Here is a 20,276-nt window from a genome sequence, read left to right on the forward strand (position 1 = left end):
TGCTGTCCCTCTGCTCTGTCTGTGGCTGGGGAGAGCGTGGCAGGCCTCCATGGTGCCCATAGCATCCCTGGGAGCTGATATCCATAGAGAGCAGTAAGTAAGGCCCTGTGTAGAGCAAAAGCATTTTTCATCCGCCAGCGAAGATGTCCGCAGCATGCGCATCACAAACCAGGGGCGAGTCAACTCTTTTGCCTGACACCTTTTCCTCCACTCTTCTTGGTCTTTTTCAGTTGGAGGAGGACAGGCCTTCTCAGCACTCCCTCCCGAGGTACAGCCCCCTGAGAAGACTGGCGTCCTCCGTTTTCTCCTCCTCAACCCTGGAGACAGAACACTATCCTCACGTTGGTGGCACTTTCATACAGCGCAGCCGTTCGGCGGAGAGCAGCCCCGTGCGCATGCCCCACCGCAGGCACATGCCCCTCACGGCAGGAAACCACAGACTCATGCCTTCCGTCCTCCGCATTTCCAGGTCCCAGCTCCAGCAGGTGTGGGCCCGCTTCACACACAAAACATAGCCTGTTCAGGGAAGCAGCAGCCTCCATAATGCAATAATAGATTTCCCACCCACCCACAATGTGTCACCACTTATAATGCAATATTGAATCCCAGACAACACTGGCCTAAGGTACTGTAACTTCCAAAGCCCCCCGCGAGCAGACCCCACAGAGACTGGAATCTAAACCTGCCGGCAGCCCGAGCGAGGGGCGGCGGCGAGGCCGAAGATGAGAACGCAGATGGTGAAGGTGGTGCTTTGTGAAAGAGGCCAGGGCTCCTCTGGAAATCCCGCTCGGGCCTCGGGGTAGGAAGTGCAGGGCTGCCTCACTCAACAGGAGCAATTGAGCGACAAAACGTTGTCAAGTTCTGACTGGGATGGAGAGACTGTGGAGGTATCAGCAAGCGTTGCCTTCCTCAGCACATGGGTTCGAGCATCTCTGCTGGTGTCTTACACTGGGCCCAATCTGTAGGCGGTTTTACTCCATCTAGATCTAGGCAGACTCCCACTCAAAGCTCACCTGAGGCAGGACCTCAGGTTTGTCCCTCTTGTGGAGTTACAATCATGTATCTCTTTGTTGCTTTGGCTTTGGAAATCCCCTCGCTTTTGTTGCAGTTTGGTTTCCATACGGTGACCACACATTTCTGTCTCTCTGGCCGTGCCTCTGTTACATGACAGTGGGACTGTTTGTCTGCTCTCCACTCCTAAGCTGCTCCAAATTTTCCTACCTGCCCCCAGAGGCACTGACTGTCAAGTTGGATAGCAAAAATTTTCTTACTGATCCAGCTGTAAATTATGCTGGTTTTAAATTCCAGAAATTTTAGGCAACTGCAGCTTTTCAATGGCAGAGCAGTCCTGCTTCTTGGCCTTGCTTGGAAATGCCTGTGATAACAGATCTCATTTGAGAAATAAAGTGGCCTCAGCTCCTGGTATACAGAGCCCATGAAGCCCGTTGCTAAAACTGTGGATCTCAAAAGAAGAGGGAGTTCTAAGTTAATTTAAATTGCCATAAGTATCCTTATTTCCTGTGTTTGCACAAATATATTGCCCTTCTCAGCAGAGTTGCAGTGTAAAACACCAGACTGTATGAAGACTTTCTGTAGTCAAGTGAATGTGGTAACTATTTTCTATTGCCATGAGCCTTTGGTCTCATCTTCTGGGAGAACAGGCAGGGTGGATGTTAAGGTGAAGGAAGAAGGGGTCATTGCTGGTGCTCAGGGCTTTAGGGAAGTGCAAGTCCAAAGTAAAATACTGTGCAGAAAATATACAAGCCTAGGATAAAGGCAAGAAAACGTGCAGAAAGCTCAGGCAGATGTGAAGATGGGTTGGAGTAAGTGTGGGTGTTGGAAGGAAGTTGTGGCATGGAGGTATCACTGCATGGGTAGGGTGTTTCCAGTGGGCTTTCAAGGAACAATTCCTCCCAAGCAGTGCTTTCTGTAGGTCCATCTGTCCTACCTGAAGCTCCCTTAATATTAGATTCACCCTCCCCTAAGCAGGAGCAGACAGTGCATCCCCAAACAGGGTGAGTGGTGCTTTCTGAAGCTCCTAGCACTGGCCCAGTGTGTCTGCATGCTGCAGGACATGGTCTGACAGGCTGACATGCTGACTGAGCATCCTGGGGGTGCAGGGATGGAGATGGGGGTCAATACACCTTCCTTGAGAAGATTCAGCACAGGTATGAGCAGCCTCTTCCCACAGTCATTCTCGAATCAGTGGCATCAATGTCTTTTGATTTGCCCCAAGAACGTGAGTGAACAGGACAGTTTACTGATCAGACAAAATTTTTATCTGCAATTTTTTCATGGGCTTTATTTTTTAAAAAGGCACTGGCATTGCCAAAAATACTTGGGTTGAATTAACCACTAGCCTAATCCTATTTGGCAGTTCCTTTGTCAAGGACAGATACCAGAAAGAGCAAGGATTTGCTCTTCTCAAACTGACATGAGAAGGGATGATTTCCTTAAGTAGACTCTGCTCTGATGTTATTTTTTTCCATCTTCATGAGAGACTTTGATGGAAGAACAGATTCCAGAAAAAATAGAATTTGTGAAAGCACTAGACTTAAATCAGTAACTCTTAATAATTTTTGTTCATAGCGTCCAAAACAGTGATGTTTGCTTTTCAAGGTCAATTTTAGGAATTGAAATTACTCTTGTTCTATTTTTAAAGAAAAATCAAACAGTTTTTAGTTTTGCCAGTCAGGAAGGGGAACAAACTGGATAACTGGGTATTTATAAACTCTAAGCCTTTTGTTCAGACAAAAACAATGACAAGCTAATAAGTAGCTCCATACATAAATTTCAAAGGTCAGTAATCTGTCTAATGCTGCTTATCATAATGATACTCACATAAACTTGATACTGCTTTTCTAAGTTCAAAAATCTGATTTATAAAGTGGTTGATTTATATAGACTTCAGTAAGACTTTCTTCCAGTTAAAATTATTAATAAATTGAAAGCCAACTAGACAAACAAAATATGTTTATATGTTGCTATCTCTTACAAGAGGGGCTGTTTCTCATTAGGACTCCTGACCTCCTACCCTTAACTCAGCACTGTTCCATGCCTTTAGTGGCTGTCAAGAAGAACAAAGAAATCACTGAGGAGAAGGTTTGCAGTGACAGAAGGTGGGTGGTTTGTTAAACACTACTGACAGATCAGCTCTGCAGAAAGATCTGAATTGCTTGATAAATTGCTTGTGTTCAAAGTGATGATTGCATCCACACAGGGACAAGGTCATGTTTGGAGTATGAGAGATGTAAGTCACATGTACAGAATGAGAGAAACTGTGCCCTGGGAGGTGCTGTCTCCCAAAATGAGGTGGCAGTTAGGTGAAGTAATTAGCTGCATCTAAGTTCTCACTATGCTGCAGCAGCAAAAAAAAAAAACCAAAACAAAAAGAATAAATAAATTCTTCTTTGGTTTATCAGCAGGAAAATAGAAAAAATAGAAGAATGGAGGGAGATTTTTCGTGGTGGTGAGATCACTACCAGACATATCCAAGTTTTGTATGGAAATTTCTGTATAAGATTTTCAAAACCTAAAAGAGAAGAAGTCATACAAGAATGCTTCTGTAAAAGCTGCCTTGTAGAATAGGCTGGAAGAAATGCAGTCTGTCATTAAATACAAAACTAAAAAGTGACATGATTGCTGTTAGGTGTCTCTGCCTGAATAGAGCAAGAGGGGTTTTAACCTGCCAGGCAAAGATATGAGTTTAAGTGCTGGAAGATAAAATAGCAAAGGTAAACCTAGAAGCAAGATGCTCATTTTAAAGACATAGGTATGTGGTAAACCGCTGAAATACATTATTTAAAGACACTGAATTCTTTGCTGTTCAGTCTCCGTAATTGGTTTCTAAATATTGGTTTCCAAACCAGTCCTGTTAAACCATCAAATTTGGGCTCTATACCAGAATAATTGGACATGTTGCTGTCACCTGGGCTTTATGGGAAGTCTTATTTCATGATCAATATGTCTTTTACAATTTAATTCTGAACAAATTAATTGGTGCTAATGGCTGGAATCCTGATGTTAAAGTATTATGCAAAAAGTATTAAAAATAGTCAATTTAAAGGGTTTTTTTAACATCTTCATCTAATGCTGTATTAATTACTATGGAATCTACATATTGTTGAGGAACAGTTGGGAAATTAAAGAAATGTGAAAAGAGGTCTTTTTATATATATGGAAATGTAATAAATTAATATTGAAACTAGTTGCAGTGCAATTCTAAAAAAAATCTTATGTAGATTACATTTATATTGCATTTATTTATTGTGTTTAATTTATAATGACTGCAATTATAAATGTAAATATATCCAAAATCAGCTGGCAAAAAACCCAGCTGATGGAAGGCTTTTGACATGAAAATTGATCATGGGGCTGTGGGCTGAAAAGTTAGTTGCCCTACTTATTTGTCCTTTTATGTTTGGTAGGGTTTTTTTAGTTCTTCAGATGGAAAAAGCCAGTGGGAATCAACACTAGTGAAATAAAATTCCCTTTCAGCATCAGACTCTTAGGCAAATTGAGTTCATCAGAAGGGTCCAAGAATGGGGTTTGCATCCTGAGGGAGGATACTCTTCTTTTTCTTCCCATTGTACATAGCACTTGTTCTGCTCAGAATCCAAATTGGAAATGAGCATTTGCCACTCGCTCACAGAGATCATTGGCATCAGGACAGGAAGCTGTCGCTGGGATCTCATGATCTACTTCAAGTGAGCAAATGTTCATCACTTGTATATACATATAAAAGCCATCTTTTTATATCCTGGCCTCTTGGCTCCTTTCACTTTCTTTCTATGCAGAACGGGAGATGTTTCCAATTTATCGCTCTCTCCTCAGCCTCCTTCCCTCAGGAAGGAGCTAATGAGATATGATTTCTGTGAAAATGTTACTGTAAAAGCTTGGGTGAAGCTAGCACTGGGTAAATGTGGTTATGCCAGCACGCATTCACTTTCAGGGGAGGCAGTTCTGGTGGGAGGGGGTTGGCTGAAAATAAATTGCACTGGCACAGGTGCAGTTCTGCAGGTGCCAGTTTTCATTAGGAGTATCCTTTTGATACCCCCATGATGATGAAGTCCCTGGTGTGAGCCTGACCTTGCCTACCATTCCCATTATTTTTTACTACTGTTAGGGGGCAGGCATGTGAAAGAGTTACAGTGCATCACCTCTCTCACTATTTAAAGTCTTCTGTTGTCGTAATGACAGAAAGTAAGATAGAAATGCCCTGTAAAAGAGCCATATGGGTGGTATAACCCCATCCTTACACTACCTCTTCATGATGTGGTCACTCCTGTCCTACCACTCCTTCTCTTTGTAGTGTGTCTGAACCTGGGCATTGTGGTGGTCAAGGCTGCTGCAGGACTGTTGTTCTTGAAAGGGACAAGCTTGTTCAGAAGTTGTGTTTGTGGGGCTGAATGGCAGCTGACACCCCCCCACCCAGGATGGAGAAGCTGTACTTGGACAGTGGCCTCCAGGCTGGATTGGGATAAGGCAGCTGATGTTCTCCTCTGGGATCTTCTCCTTGCTCTGTAAGCAGAGACATTGCTCAGCAGCTGCCACCCAGCTTCTGCTCAAATCTGGATCTCAGTGCAAGGACAGCAGCAGTTGGCTATAGCCCCAAGCTGCTGGTAGACTTCACATGCAGAACCACCTCACTGAGAAGTTCTCTGAGATGTGCTTGCCTCTTTGTTCCAGTTTACCTCTCCCATCTCTTCCCCAATGACAAAGTCTTTTTGCTCTGCCTTGGTTTCCTGCGTGTCCCACTCCATGCATTGGTAAACCCCTGGTTTACCTCCATTCCATTCATGGAACATCATCCTGATTGCATCCCTGGATGCCTGCACTCCCTTCTGCCTTTGCCATTCCCAAGAACCTGCAGAGCATGTCTCCTGCACCCATTTCTTATGCATTGCATAGCTCATGGTGCCTCACACAATCCCTATCGCACTTTGAACAGCCAAGAGGCCTTCCCTCCCTCTGACTTCCTTGGAGGAAACTGCAAAAGAATGGCATGTTTTGGCAACTGGAGCAGTCTCAGCCCTGCATGGAATCTGTGTGAGATCAAACTGTTTAAAGGCAGCTTGATTTCAAAAATGAGTATGGAGGATACCTTCCATTTTCAGGGCAGTTGCATGAGTTTCAAGCCCTCGAATCCTTTAGGACTTAGCAGGCTCCCCCCAGTTATTGTCTGCCTCAGCAGCTAAATTTAGACAGCTGGCAATGGTCTTTCCCTCAAGACATGGGTACCATCTGCATTTTCAAACCATGTAAATAGCTGGCTGAACACCCCTTCTGGTGTTGTGAGCATGTCTCCAAGTTCCACTTCAATCAGTTCCTGGTGTCTGTGAGTGAGAAAATGTCACAGCTCCAGTTGCAAACTCTTCAAGTTCTTCCAAATGGATGCTTTTCTCGGCTGGCAAATTGACTGTCCCCATTCTCCAACCTAGGAGCTAGGAGAGTGAGGAGATTTCAAATCAAATTGGGTGTTTCAAGCAGCCAGGAGAGAGCAATTATAAATGCACAGAGCTGACACTCTTCATTAACTATAATACACCAGTGTTTCCTCCTGCTCCTGCTCCTGTCTTAAACTGGAGATATCACAGACTGGTGGATTCTTTCTTGGGGATTGGTCTTCTTTACTCTGCCACATATAATGACTGTTCTTCCCTTATGAAGCCTGTGCCACTGCCATTAGGCCACCAAAGTATCTTGTTGTTTGAAACAAGCTCTTTGTTTCTTCTGCCATTCCATTTGATGCCTAGCTCTCCCCAGATGTGTAACACCAGATCCAGGTGTTACTCAAGAAGGCAGCATGCCTTTGAGAACCAGTCAACAATCTTTTTTCCTTTTTGCTATATTTTTTAGATACAGAACCTCTGGAAAGGGGCCTGTTGCTTGAAGTGATCAGCCATAATAAGCAAATGTGTTTTCAGCACCTTCCCCAGGCACAGAGGTTGAGTGGCTCTTCAGGAGCTGGGCTGTTTCTTTTCCAAAAGTGGCTCTAAAGCCAGTGAACACACACACTGTTCTTCTAACTCGCCTAGGCTGTGAGCACTCAAGACTAGAAACAAGTGTCATTTGGGGCACTTCTCTGCTCTGTGCTTCAAACATTTCTTCCAAAGGTTTCACTTTGGAGTGGTTATCTACCTCATTTGTCTTTTATTTCAGTAGCATTGCCAGGCTTTGATACCATCTTTGCCTCTGACCACTTTGTCCCAACGCGTGCAGCCTCTTTTGAGAGTCTTGGTGATTTGTTTGGTAGTAGAAGCCTTCTGCAGTCAGAAAGACCCTTCTGCAGTCTGGGAAACCAGAACAAACACCTCAGTTTAGCCTTTCCCGAGTTTATTCTGAAACAACACTTGTGGTATTTATACCTTCCTATGGGCTCTTAAACTCTAAAGATCTCCAAGTGCTTTATTTTTCCCATGAGTCACTTCCCTGCTGTTTTACATGGGGGAGTCAGCAACAAAAAAAGCCTTTTCAGAACATGTCAGGATAAAGCCAGATGTTTGGTTGCACAAAGGGAATTTCAGGAGGCTGCATATTTTTTCATAATCTGCAAATTGTCAGGACAGTGGGTGGGACCTATATACCAAATACAATAAATATCACTGACGCATTTCTTTCACTGCAAATCACCAGGAACTTCCCTTGCTCTCTCGTGGAAAAAAAATGCACTATTTGAATCTGGTGCTGTGATCCTTTGTAAATAAATTAAGGCAAGAAAATACAACCATTGCTAGTTCACTCCTCTCTTGTAAAATAGCTCAACAATAGGATGCACTGTGAGACTGAAGGTCAGAAAGCATGGAAAGATGTGTTCAGTCCTTTTCCTGTTTTCTAGCATCCTTCCCTCTCGCACCACCATAAATCTTTCATGATATGTATATGTGGAGCTTTTAAGAGCTTGACAGCAGCACAAGATTATTCTTGAAAAGAGAAGATTTTCTACTGCTTATCTGGGGGGATTGGTGACAGATACCAACCATGTTTGTCCAGTGGGTCTGGCATCCCTTCCTTAGGCTACATGGAGTCTCTGTGGTATCCAGTTACATTTGTATTACAGCCACATAGTAACTGACGCAGGTCTGCGTCAATGGCTGAATTTATTTCTATTGTCAACTGCTGGGTTGTATGAATGACACATTTTATTAATGGTTGTCATTAAAGATTTATTCATGACACTCTCAGAACTTTACCTGAAGCTGAGACCATTTTGCTACTTTCACATTGCATAAGAAAGGGCTCTTTTTTCCCAATCTATTCAAAAGAGAAGCTTCTATTTTTATTTTTGCTTTTCTTGTTTCCCTTTGATAAAAATGGGAAAGAACAATTCAGAGATAGCTATCTTATATTTGTCTAGCTCTGCTTGGCAGTAACAGATGGGCTGCAAGAGGCTAGCTGAAAAAAAACAAAATTGCATTTCCTAGCACACAAGGTCTGAAGCCTTTAAAATCATGGATAATTTGCAAACCCCTAAAATCCTGTTAGTGTTTATTGTGAAAAAATTGCCTCAGCTATTTCTCAGCTGGAGAACATGGAGTACCTTTTTCTTGACCTGCTTCCCTGTTGAGACTTGCCAGCTCTCCCCTGAGAGAGTGGAAGGGAACAAATAATTTCTGGGGAGGCTGACCAAAGCAAGCCAGATGTGCTTCCTGATGTCAGTGTTGTCCCCAGGATGGTGTTGGGATGCTTTGTGCTGGAGCTTCCATTTCTGCTGGTCTGTGTGTTTGTGTGCGTGCGTGACCCACGCGTGGCATGCAAACTGTCACACGTGCTCCTGCCTTACAGAACAGCTTCTGTGCCAGCAGTGGGCCACTTTGCACACCCCCAGATGCTGAAAAGGATGTTGCAAAGAACAAATCTCAGCCACTTACAGAGAGTACCTTTATGCCATCTGGCTCAGGAGGTACACCCGGCCTCCTCTGTGTGCTGGAGATCTGATTTCAGCAACCTGGCCCAGCCCAGGTCTCTCCATTCAGCGTGTTGTGCATAAATACACAACACAAAAATCTCTCCTTTTGCTGTCAGCCAGTGGCAGAGTGTTCTGCTGATGGGAACAGTGCTGGCACTTGGGACATAATTTGTAGTATGCAAACACCTACTTTGGGTAATGTTAAAAGATGAAATAAAACACACAAAGGCTGATCATTGTGGCACTACCTTGCTTTTTGTTGCGTTTTTATGCCACGTGTTTTGTGTTTGGGTCACTATAACACAAACCTGCATTGGCAGTTCCAGGGGACAGCGCAAAGATTAATTTCTGGGAAATGTTTCTAAATGTTATTTGCTGTATTGCAACTTCTTTATATCACACCTGCCATTGAAAAAAAAAATGATGTTACGATGAATGTACATTTTGAACAAGCTGCTAACCATGTAACCTGGGGGTTGGAAGCAATCCCCATTTTACATTCACTTGCATGTGTTCTAGTGTTCAAAAAGAAAATTGCTTTATGTTTGGAGGTTTTATTTTTTCATATGCAAAGTGGTTCAATGAGTTACCTCATCTAGTGCACTTGCCTCGTAAAAATCCCCAGGGTTTCCTCCAACAACTCCAACAAGTTTCTCAGTTTAATTATGAGTGCAATTAATTATCTGGCAACATGAAACACAGTAATGGCAAATTTCCTCTGAACAAGTCAGATAAGGAGGATTTCCATGGGACTCTTGCCCCTTCAGCTTGGTCCTTCCTAGAAAACCCCTACCAGATCAGGTTCTTACTCAGCACTGCTGACTTCTGGTTATTTTTATGACGTAGGAAGATGTTTAGCTTTCAGAATATTCTTCTTCTTCTTTCTTGCTGCTATTAAGTTGCCTTTACAGTTAGGGACTAGAGGAAATTTTTGGGTTATCATTTCCTTCCACTTTGCTCACTATTTCCCAAGTCTCCAGTGAGTGATACAAACGAAGTGTTCCCCATGTCTGCTCAGACAGGGAGCTCTGCTTTGGCTCTCTCTGGAGACACTGGTGGGTACAGAGTTGAGAAGCTGAGTGGCAGGCATCCCACCCTTACAGAGCTTTTGCTTCCATCCAAGACGCTAGGAAAACTGGCACAAACCCAACCCGTGAAAGCACAAACAGGGAGGAGCAGAGCACTTATCCAGCACAGGACAGGATTGTCCTATTCACCTTGGTAAAAAGAATGAAGAAAAAGGCTGTGGAGCATTGATGGTAAGGTGCTGGATAGAAGAACATCTCTAATATTTATGGTGCTGATTCTTGGAACGTGGAGATCCTGCAAGTAAGCATGGCAGCTCTAAGACCCCTGCTACTTTTACCTCATCTGATGCTGGTTTGAAGAAAGAGCTGCTGCTTCAGAAACTCAGATTCTAGGTTTTTTCCACACACTGTTGTCAATCCTGCCAGATCTCCCAGTCCCGATCAAGCTTAGTCTATGTTGGCAGAGGATAATGTCACTTCCAGGATATGCTAAGGTCCTGATAGTATCCAAATAAAAGCTGTTACAGGGAAGACTGGACTACAGCTCTTGCTGTCTGTGTGCCATCTGCATCTCTCAGGACTAAGGCCTCTTCCCATTCTGGCTGGAACAATTAACATCGTGTTGAGAACTTGATTTCTGCTTCTCAGACCTTTCAGCTCCCATGAAGAATCTCAGGGACCAGCATATCCTTCCTTTGCATTACCTTGTGTCACCTGTTAGACTTCTGTTGCTGCTAAGCAGGAGAGTTTATTTATGGTTAAATAAACCATATTTAACCAACTGCTACTTGAGTAGGAGGTGAATGTGGGTTTCTGTGGTCGTTGCTACTGAGAGGAGACAAAAGCTGTAGAGGGAACCTGTTGTGCTTCCTGGTTTGCTTGAGAAGCTCCATCTGCTGGGACTTGAGTTTGCTTAAAGCAGTGGATCTCGGTGCAGTCCCCTTCAGGCAGGTCTCCAGGACTGAGAGGTCCAGCCGAAGGGATTCCTCAGGCTGCCAGGAGTCCTCATGGACTGCTGGGGACAGAAGGTTTGCAGAAGCTGTGGAAGTTTGTCTCAGGGGGAAGGCAGCAGGGAGAGGGAGGGGACGCAGCCTGCTGTAGCTTTAAAGGCAGTACTGTGTAGGGATCCATTTGGAAGGACGTAGTTGACTAAAGGGATCCAAAGCTTGTTTTCCTCGAGTCTTTTTATTCTTCCTTATCTAATCCCTTTAGAGCCTAAGGTCAACCCCTTTTTGTACTGCAATAACACTGTAATATATGCTTGCACTAATTCTTCTGGTATACCAAGCATGCAAGACCAATTTAAAGCTTTTTTTTCAGAAGAAAAAGACTGTATTATTGTGTATATAGAAATACTGAGAGAGAATTTGAATTCTGTCTCCTGTATAAAAGCATGCATTGATTACCTGTATGTAGATCATGCTGTAAATGCTGCAGAGTACTGTAAAATCCTACACTTGAAACCACAATGAACAGGCAATGTCATCAAAAACAAATGAAACAGAAGCTGTGCAATGGATTTTGTGCCTTTTTTAAATCCATGTATGTTAATCCAGACAATCGGGAAAAAAAGAAAAAAAAAGAAAAAATGAACAAACAAAAAAAAAAGCTTGTATACTACCAAAACCTTATTAAAGAATCAAAGGCAGCATCTTGTTGATGGCTGGGTTTTTTATTTGCTTTATTTCTTCGCTTTTCTACTTCATTTGCTCTGGGAAGGTGTCTCCTGCTCATCCTTGGGTAGGTGGGAGGCCTGCACAGGGAGTTGAAGGAGATCTGGTAGAACAGTGAGAGTTCCATTACTGCTGACACGTGTGATCGCTAAAAACTTGCAGTTAAGTCACATCTGGGAACAGAAACAAAGTTATGTGACTGTTAGAGATGTGGTCTATGTACTTTGGGAAGGCCACAATGTGGTTTCAGTTCAAGGCACGTGAAGGCTCTGGTACCTGTGTAAAGTGTGGTGGAAATTTCCCACATGCAGAAGAATCCCGAGACTCCAGCTGCTCAAAGGCAGAGAGCAGTTTGTGCAGGCAGGTGATGGTCTGGAAGAAAGAGCCTGGGTAAGGCTGTGGTCTCAGAGGGTTGTACAGTGTGTGAGTCCCCTTTCCTCCTGGGAATTCTGTGGAGGGTCAGGCAGGATTCTTCTGAGTCTGCCTTTGGCAAGGTCCAAAGTTTATCTTCTCCATGCTTCACAGTATGTTTTAGTTTGCTCCTGAGAGGCTGCTGGTGTGTGGCAGATGTGTATGTCTGTCAGGCTCTGCAGAAGGATCCAGTGGTGCCATGGTTTATAGCGTGGTCTGAAACAGAACAGTGGTAGAAGAAGTGCATCATTTCCTGAATTTATGTGAGATAAATATTGTGAGGGGTTTTGGGGTTTTTTCCTGTTCCTGGTAGATTTTTGCTTACAAGAGATGGGAGAGAAAAAATCCCAAATTTTAAAGTAAAAGGGAACATTTATTAGGCTTATATGGAAACTGTTCCCTTTGCCCACATCAGTGCAGAGCTGGTTAGGAGAGCAGGCTTTTCTGGAGGACACTGAGCCCACTCTGTACCATGTGCTGCATTAAGGGTGTAGAAATTTTGACAGAAAATAAACCCACTTGTTCTTGTCACACACATGTTTTATGAAAAATCCTTTCCTTGGGATTTTTTTCTCCTGAGAAGCTGAGAGGCCTCAAGAACAAAATGTAAACATTGATTATCTGCTGCTGTGGAATGCAACAGGTGCATCTGGGATTGGTCTCATGTGGTTGTTTCTAATTAATAGTCAATCACAGTCAGCTGGTTCGGACAGAGAGTCTGAGCCACAAACCTTTATCATCATTCCTTCTTTTTCTATTCTTAGCTAGCCTTCTGATGAAATCCTTTCTTCTATTCTTTTAGTATAGTTTTAATATAATATATATCATAAAATAATAAATCAAGCCTTCTGCAACATGGAGTCAGATCCTCATCTCTTCCCTCATCCTAACACCCCTGTGAACACGGTCACATCTCTCTAGGGTGATTCCTTTTCCTCCTCTTCTGTCTCTTTCATTTCCATCCATACAGATCTTATGCATATCTTACACATGATTACCTGGTTTATCATTCATAATAATCCACAAAATCTAATAATTACAATAAAAACTAATACCAAAGATTGTAATAACCAGCAAGTGAAAAACCTAACACCCATGCAGAAACTTGTTTAATGTTCATTTTCCATACTAAATCCAAGATCTCTATTTGCTCTTGCTATATACTTCATATGATCCAGTTGTTCATAAAGATCCTTAGTTACATTTGATATGTGAATGGAGCAGGTATCATCAGACAGGCTCACACATCACACATTTTCAGGCCACAATAAAAGTGTAATTTTAGTCTGTTTTGCAAAGCCATTTTTGATGTTGTCTGCAATTGTACCTTTGCTTCCTCCAGTGCCACATGAGCTACATTAGTCAATGCTTTGATTTGTTCAGCAAGGTTATATAAGATCATTTGATCTGGAATACCATCAGCTGGGGTGTGAAAATAGCTTCCAGAGCCCACCCCACCACAAGTCCACTTGTCACAAATGTCTTGTTGGTAAAGACAAGCTGGTGGAGAAGCCCCTTGTGCTGCTCACATGGCCAAGAGAGAGGACAAAGAAAAGCAAAAACACAACACAACAACTGAGCCTTCGCGATTACAGACCTCCCTCTCCCCCTAAAAAGCAACCAGTGGGGAACAGGGACAAAACCAAAAAACAGGAAAGAACCATTTCTTGTTGTCCAAAACCAAAAGTCAGTGCTGCTGGGTTGTCTGCTCTACACCACCCAACAGAGGCTCTCCATCAGCAGTGGTGGCTGGAACTGGGGCAGTGGCCGGAACTTGTGGAGAGAGAAAGGGCTCTGGATTTCTGGGCAGCAGCAGTGAAAAGATCCAAGGAAAATGTCCTCCCCAGCTCCAGAAATAGGGATTGCTTCCAGCAAGAGCAGCCAGAATGGTGTCAATAAATTCTCTAAAGCCTCGAGAGAAAGGGACAGTGATAATCTTGGGAAGGTTGGCATAGGAAAGATACAGAGTGCAAAGCACATTTTTTGGATTACCCAGGACACACATATTGCCATTGACTCCCTTTTGATTCATCCACACACACCACTGTTGTAAGAGGCTGCTTCCTCCAGAGGTGACACTAATCCCAGTGTGTGTTGGCATCACCATCCCTCTGCAGACCATATTCCATCACTGCTGAGCCTCTTGGTGTGCCCCTCAAGTGTGTGCGAGCTCTGAACAAATAATGTCAGGCCTGGTGTCACTGTTAGTCAAAAAAGACCAGACACTGCATTGTGACACTCCCTATACCCTTGGAATATGCATTCCTCATGGTATATTAGTGCACATGTCCTGTGGATGATGATAAATCATAGAAATCATTTCCCTGTTAGTCACAAATATGAACAGTGGCACAGGGATGTTGCAGTTCCATGTGGTTGTATTGTACTTGTGCCACTTCAAACCACATTTTCCTTAGTCGAATTTGTGTGGTTTTTTCACATGATCTCCCAAGTTTTGGTCAAATTCATAGTTAATATTTCCCAAGAACTGGTGAGCTGGGAGACTGAGGGAGATGAACACACAGGGCTTTGAGGAATATTGTGTGTCCATCCAAAAGCTTGGATTAACTGCAGCATAAGATTTGAAGTGAGACCTGAACTTCCATCGAGTAACTCAACCTCTTGAAGCATTTGTCAGGACCATTAGCTTGAGGATATTATGGAATGTGAAATATCCATCAGATTTCTTCCTCTTTGGACCAGTCTTGAACCATCATGGCTGTGAAACATGAGCCATTGCCACTCTCAGTTTCCAGTGGGAAGGGGAATGTGCTGAACCATTCTTTCATAATTCCACTGACACCTCCCAGATGGACAGACCACTATAGGTTCCTGAGCAGTGCCTGCAGGTGACACTGTGCCCTCATAAACTACATCTGGGAGGTGGGAAGGTCCCCTCATGATCACACTCTGTCCTCTCTTTATCTGTTCTGCCTGTTTCACAGGGAGACCAGTCCTTTTCAAGATCAGAGCACCTCATTTTGGTGGCACTGAAAGAGTGGGAGCCCAACTCCAGTGGTGTCTCCACCCCTCCTGGCCCCTTTTGCCATAGATTACAATGAGGCCCATGCCCACTGAATCCCCATTCCATGTGAATAAGGTCAGTTGGGTGTATGGAGCTGTTGGAACAATCTCAGTTCACTTCCTAACAATTCTAATACATTCACGTGCACTTACATCATTCCCATGATTTTCCTTTCCTCAGTAGTTCATAAAGAGATCAAGCACTAATGAAAAGAAAACATGGTCAAGGAGGGGAGTTATGAAAAGCATGTCCTTCACATCTAGGGCAGTCAGCGAGGTATGAGCAGACCCTGTGGCAGTGTCACCATCTCAACAATGTTTGGAACTGCAGCAGTGGAAGTTGCAGTATTAGCAAAAAACTGTTGACAATCCATGATGAAATACCACTGTTGGTTTGTTTACTGGCCATAAGGCAAGTGGTGCCTCTTTTTTCCAAATCTGTCACCACCCAATCCTCATGAGTGCTACTGTTGGTAGGGGGCATTCCTTGACATTCATGAACTTGGGAGAGGGTAGTGGTATTGATGTTTTTAATAGGTTGGTAAGTTTTGCAGACCCTGAACTCTCCCACATTCTTTCAGATTTTATTTTTATCTCTGGCAACCCAGTTGCCTTCTGTTAAGAATCTCTGCAGAATTCTACCTGGCAGTTTCTAGGTTTGACCAGAAAGTAGGTAGTCCAAAATATTTGTTTGGGCAACACTCACAAGCACTTCAACCTCAGTGAATAATCTAAGACAAGTTTTATTTAGAGACAGAGTGTTAAAGAGGTGAAACATGCAGACTTTGTGGTAAACACATGCTCAGACCCATGTAATGCCACAGGCATTCCTGGACAAGTGACCAACAAGTCAAGAGAGAGTCAGGAGTGGAAATCTGAAGTCATACAGGCAGGAAAATGTGACTGCCTTAGCTCATGGTTGCTGCTCACAGGAGAGTGAATCTGACAGAGGGCTGCCAGGATGACCAGGAACTAGAAACATCTGACATGAGGAGAGGCTGAGAGATCTGGGTCTGTTCTGCCTAAAAACAAGATTGGTTGTGGCATCCTTTTTCTTCATTGAATTGCCTGATGGAGGGAGATTCCATACTCTTCTCAGAGGTGCACAATGGAAGGATGAGATGTTATGGAAAAACGTTTCATGAAAGGAAGGTTAGATATAGGAATTAGATCCTAAACCTCCCAGCTTTTTCACCATGAAGAGCCTCAAACTCTAGGAGAGGGTCCCAAAGAGGTTGTGAGATTTCCATCCTTGAAGTACTAAAAACTCAGCTGGATATGACCCAGCAAAGGGCAGTAAGTGCCTCTTACCAATCCAAGTTCCATGTCTGCCATCCTGATACAAAAGGTAGAGTGGATCAGTGAAGGCCAAAACCAGGCTAATACAGAGCCATCTTCAGGGCCAGGCTTCAGCTTCAATGAAAGAAGAGAAGCAGCTTTGGATTCCAGTGGTATTGCCAAAACCAGCCTGTGTTTTAATTTATAAGATATAAAAATAAATATTAACTGGATAACAACTCACCACCACGCAGAACAGCTTGGTGCTGCCCACCAACCTATTTGAAATGTTGTACAGGAGCATAAAAATAGTACACTTTTCAGCACCATTTTTAATTGTGCCATTGGACTGAAAAGCCACTGAAGGCTTTTTCTCCCATTTTTCTAGAGACAAAAAGATCCATTCCCATGGCCAGGTGAATGTGGTAGCTGTGAGCAGCTCTGGAGCTCACATGGTTAAGTGGGTGCATGTTTATTGTGTAGCCTAAATATCCTCTGGCAGTGTCAAATGCCACTGGAAAATGCAGATGTTTGGAGCCCTGCTGTTCATGGTCAGGACTTTTCAAGGGTAACATGTGATGCATTATTGACCAGTTGATTTTATGGAGAGGTTACAGTTTGCCAGCCCTAACAGAAGTATGCTGTAAATGATTTGGTTTAAAATCCATTCTGCAGAGCGGTGCTGATGGGATTTTCATTTGCAACTGATTGTTAATTAGGCCATGCTTGACAGGCATTTCCTATTTATTTTGGCCTTGTTTGGTCAAGTGTGTGCATGTGTGCGTGAGCTCCTGTTTTTCTGTAGGACCATTTGCAATCATTTCACAGCCTGCTACTGCCACAGGCTGGAGGAACAGTGCCCCCACCACCACCTGTCCTGTGTGCCCTTCGCTTCTCCTGCTTGGACACCCCAGGGCCTGATGATGACACTTTTTGTGCCAGCTTTCATGACTTGCTGATGATTTCAGTGGAATCAGAAGCCTGTGGGAGGCAGAATGAGGAGTTGCTACAGGGATGTGGGAGCAGAAGAGGGGATGATGGATGGTGCACCAGGGGAACACAGTAGCACTACAAGTGTTAGTGCCCCAGGGGCAATGGTGGATGCTAATGGAAAGTGATCAGGAAATTTATCTAGCCCAGAGGTGCCCCTTCAGTTCACTGGGCATAAAAGCGAGTTGCTAAGTGGTTCCAGTAAGAAAGGAGTGACTATGTAAACATATAAATACTTAAATAAATACATAAACACTGAAGAAGATTGAGAAATGTGAAAAAATCCTGAGGAATTGCTTTAAAATTGTTCTTTTAGGTCCAGGTTAAAGACTGCTAACAAAGGAATTTCTTTGGCATATTTTGTTTCCTTCGTAGATAAGTATCTGTGAACCTCTCTAAGGTTTGTATGAATCAAATGATGGAGTGATGACTGCTCAGGCATGTATTTTGGAACCATGAGATGGATTAGATGCTTTCCATGGATTCTTCCTGCTGCTGTTGGTCCTGATGTGTTCTGTGTCAATGCTGCTGTTTGAATGCTAACTCACCCTCTCCTTTTGTCACACTTGTCTTCCTGCAGGCATACATGCTGAAGTCATTTGAAATAAATGGCCTGCCCAAGGCGGTCCCTTTAAGTTTGCCTTACCAAGACTTCAGAAAAGATATGTGCAACTACTGGGAAAAGCCTAAGTTATCCCAGCGGATAAAGAAAGTTGATTTTTCAAATATTGTCTTGACTGCTCCTTGCAAACCTCTGGAACCTTATCTGGAAATTAATGGAAAAGAGGAGGAGGAGGAGGAAGAAGAAGAGGAGGAAGACTATGAGGAGGAGGAAGATGAGCAGGATGAGGGGGAGGAGGAGGAGGAGGGCAATGAGATTGACATGCACAGTGATTCTAGCAGCGACCTGAGTCAGAAGAGCACGGAGCACAGCCAGGAGTGCGCGCCGTCCACGCTCCTGGCTGATGACCAGAAGGGCTCCAAGGGTCGAGCATCCACCGCTGATGGGGACCTGGAGCTGGAGGAAGGCTCAAAAACATTAGTGCTGTTTTCACCAGGTGATCTGAAGAAGTCTCCAGTGGCTGCAGAGTTACCTCCAGAAGTCGATCTGGGCACTCTTGCTGCACTGACACCTCAGAGCGAGCGGCCGCAGCCCATGGGGAGCCAGCTGGATGTGTCTGAGCCAGGAACCCTGTCCTCAGTCCTTAAATCAGAACCAAGGCCCCCCGTGGCAGTGGCTACGGCCTCCTCCCCGTTCACCAAAGTGGAGCGCACGTTTGTTCACATCGCTGAGAAGACCCACCTGAACGTGATGTCCTCCAGCGGGCAGCTGATGCGGCATGAGGAGCACGGCCCCCCGGGGCAGTTCGAGGAGGTCATCGTCGAGGAGGAGCTGGAGGACAATCTGGTGCTGGTGGAGAACGGCAGCATTCACTCCGGGCTGGAAGGGGCAGAGACGGAGAGCTGCGCGCTGTCGGCCAACCACGTGGAAACCACCTCAGAGACCGTGGGGGAGCAGCCGGCCCTTCCCAACGGCGTGCCAAAGCTTCCCGAGGAAAAGCCAGAGCCCTCTGGCAAAGCAGTGCTCTCACTGGACTTGGAAGAGCCTGCCAAGGTGGCTACAAGGGAGCCTGGCCTGGAGAAGGCAGCACCAGGGACAGAGCACCTGAAGCGAGCAGAGACCGTCCTGGAGACGCCGCAGCCGGGCCCCAGGAGGCCGCTGGGCTCCCGGTACAGGAGCCGGATACCCATTTTGTTCTCTGAGGAGGACACTGGCTCAGACCTTTCAACTTCACTCTCAGCCAAAGAAAGGCTTTATAAGAGGGCAAAGCAACCCGACCTGGCTCGCCTGGTGATGGAGAAGAGGCAGAGCCGCCTCCTGCGGCTGGCCTCAGGGGCCTCCTCCTCGGCCTCCTCCAGCGACGAGCGGCGCCGGGCCTCTGAAACCCTGTCAGCCACCGGCTCCGAGGAGGACACCCACGACTCCGATGACTCCATCCCACGGAAGGGAGAGAGGAAGGCTGTGCTGCTGGGGAGGGAAGAGAGAGCCATAAGCACAAGGAGCAGAATTCCTCGTCCCATTGTGCCGGTGAAAACGCCGTTGGAGGTGGCGAGGCCGGAGAGCTCCGTGGCCGCTGCGGTGGCAGGGCTGGGCAGCTCCCCACAGGATGCAGCCGCTGCCTGCAGGTAAGGCCAAAGTGGTGAGAAATGCAAAGAGCTGGGCTTGTTGAGGAGACACAGCCAGGGCTTTGCTCACCTCCCATGACTTCGTCCTTTACTCAGCTTGAATGCTAAGTCCATCCTTGTTTCCTACAGTCATGTCAGCCCACATTTCAGCCCTCATCTATGTGAAATACTCACCTCTCTGTCTTCTTTTTTTGAAGCCTCTCTTTGCTTGCCCTGGCTTTGAGACCTTTCCTTTTACAAGCCCTTTCACTTGGTCTGATAATAGCAGATGCCCCTGGTGTTGAGCTCTCCATTTGGCAGCACGGCCATGACTCTGCAGGGAGACCTGGCTTCCTGGCCTGACTATTGTGATTAGAGCTGCACGGGCAGCGAGGCTGCCAGCTGGGATTGCCTCAGTTGGTTTATCTTCCATCACAGTTACCATGAGAGCCCAACTGGTGCAATTCAACTCATGCCCACATTCTCAAATTGTATGTCCTGCCTTGAAAGAGGTTGCTGCATCCATTCTGCATGTTAAGAGAAGTCCCACATACCGTGCCTGCGTGTTGACTCAGAGAATGCTGGAGCATCAAGGCAAACACTTAGCAGTTAACTACACTGAGTTACAGGATGGTGTTCAAACTGGTGCCCCATCTTGTTCACAGCATAGGTTCTCCCATCCTGGTGCTGGAGGCTCCTTGTAATTGCCTGGCAACATTCATGCCAATCCTGCCAGGAGCCCAAGAATCCCTTGCAAAATTCCCCTTCATCCTCCTTCTTCTCACTCTTTTCTTCTCT

The 20,276-nt window shown here is 45.0% G+C and overlaps 1 protein-coding gene across 4 annotated transcripts in view; it reads left to right on the forward strand.

Annotated features, from left to right (window-relative positions):
- The window catches only part of TTBK1 (tau tubulin kinase 1), a 100,936-nt gene that overhangs the window by 73,397 nt on the left and 7,263 nt on the right, over nt 1-20,276 (forward strand). For all 4 annotated transcript variants that reach the window (XM_074536767.1, XM_074536768.1, XM_005486770.4 and 1 more), the window contains one exon: nt 17,893-19,499. In XM_074536767.1, the coding sequence (XP_074392868.1) occupies nt 17,893-19,499 (1,607 nt within the window). The remainder of the gene's footprint in view (nt 1-17,892; nt 19,500-20,276) is intronic.

The sequence above is a fragment of the Zonotrichia albicollis genome, chromosome 3 (assembly GCF_047830755.1).
Source record: "Zonotrichia albicollis isolate bZonAlb1 chromosome 3, bZonAlb1.hap1, whole genome shotgun sequence".
In the NCBI taxonomy this organism is placed as follows: Eukaryota; Metazoa; Chordata; class Aves; order Passeriformes; family Passerellidae; genus Zonotrichia; species Zonotrichia albicollis.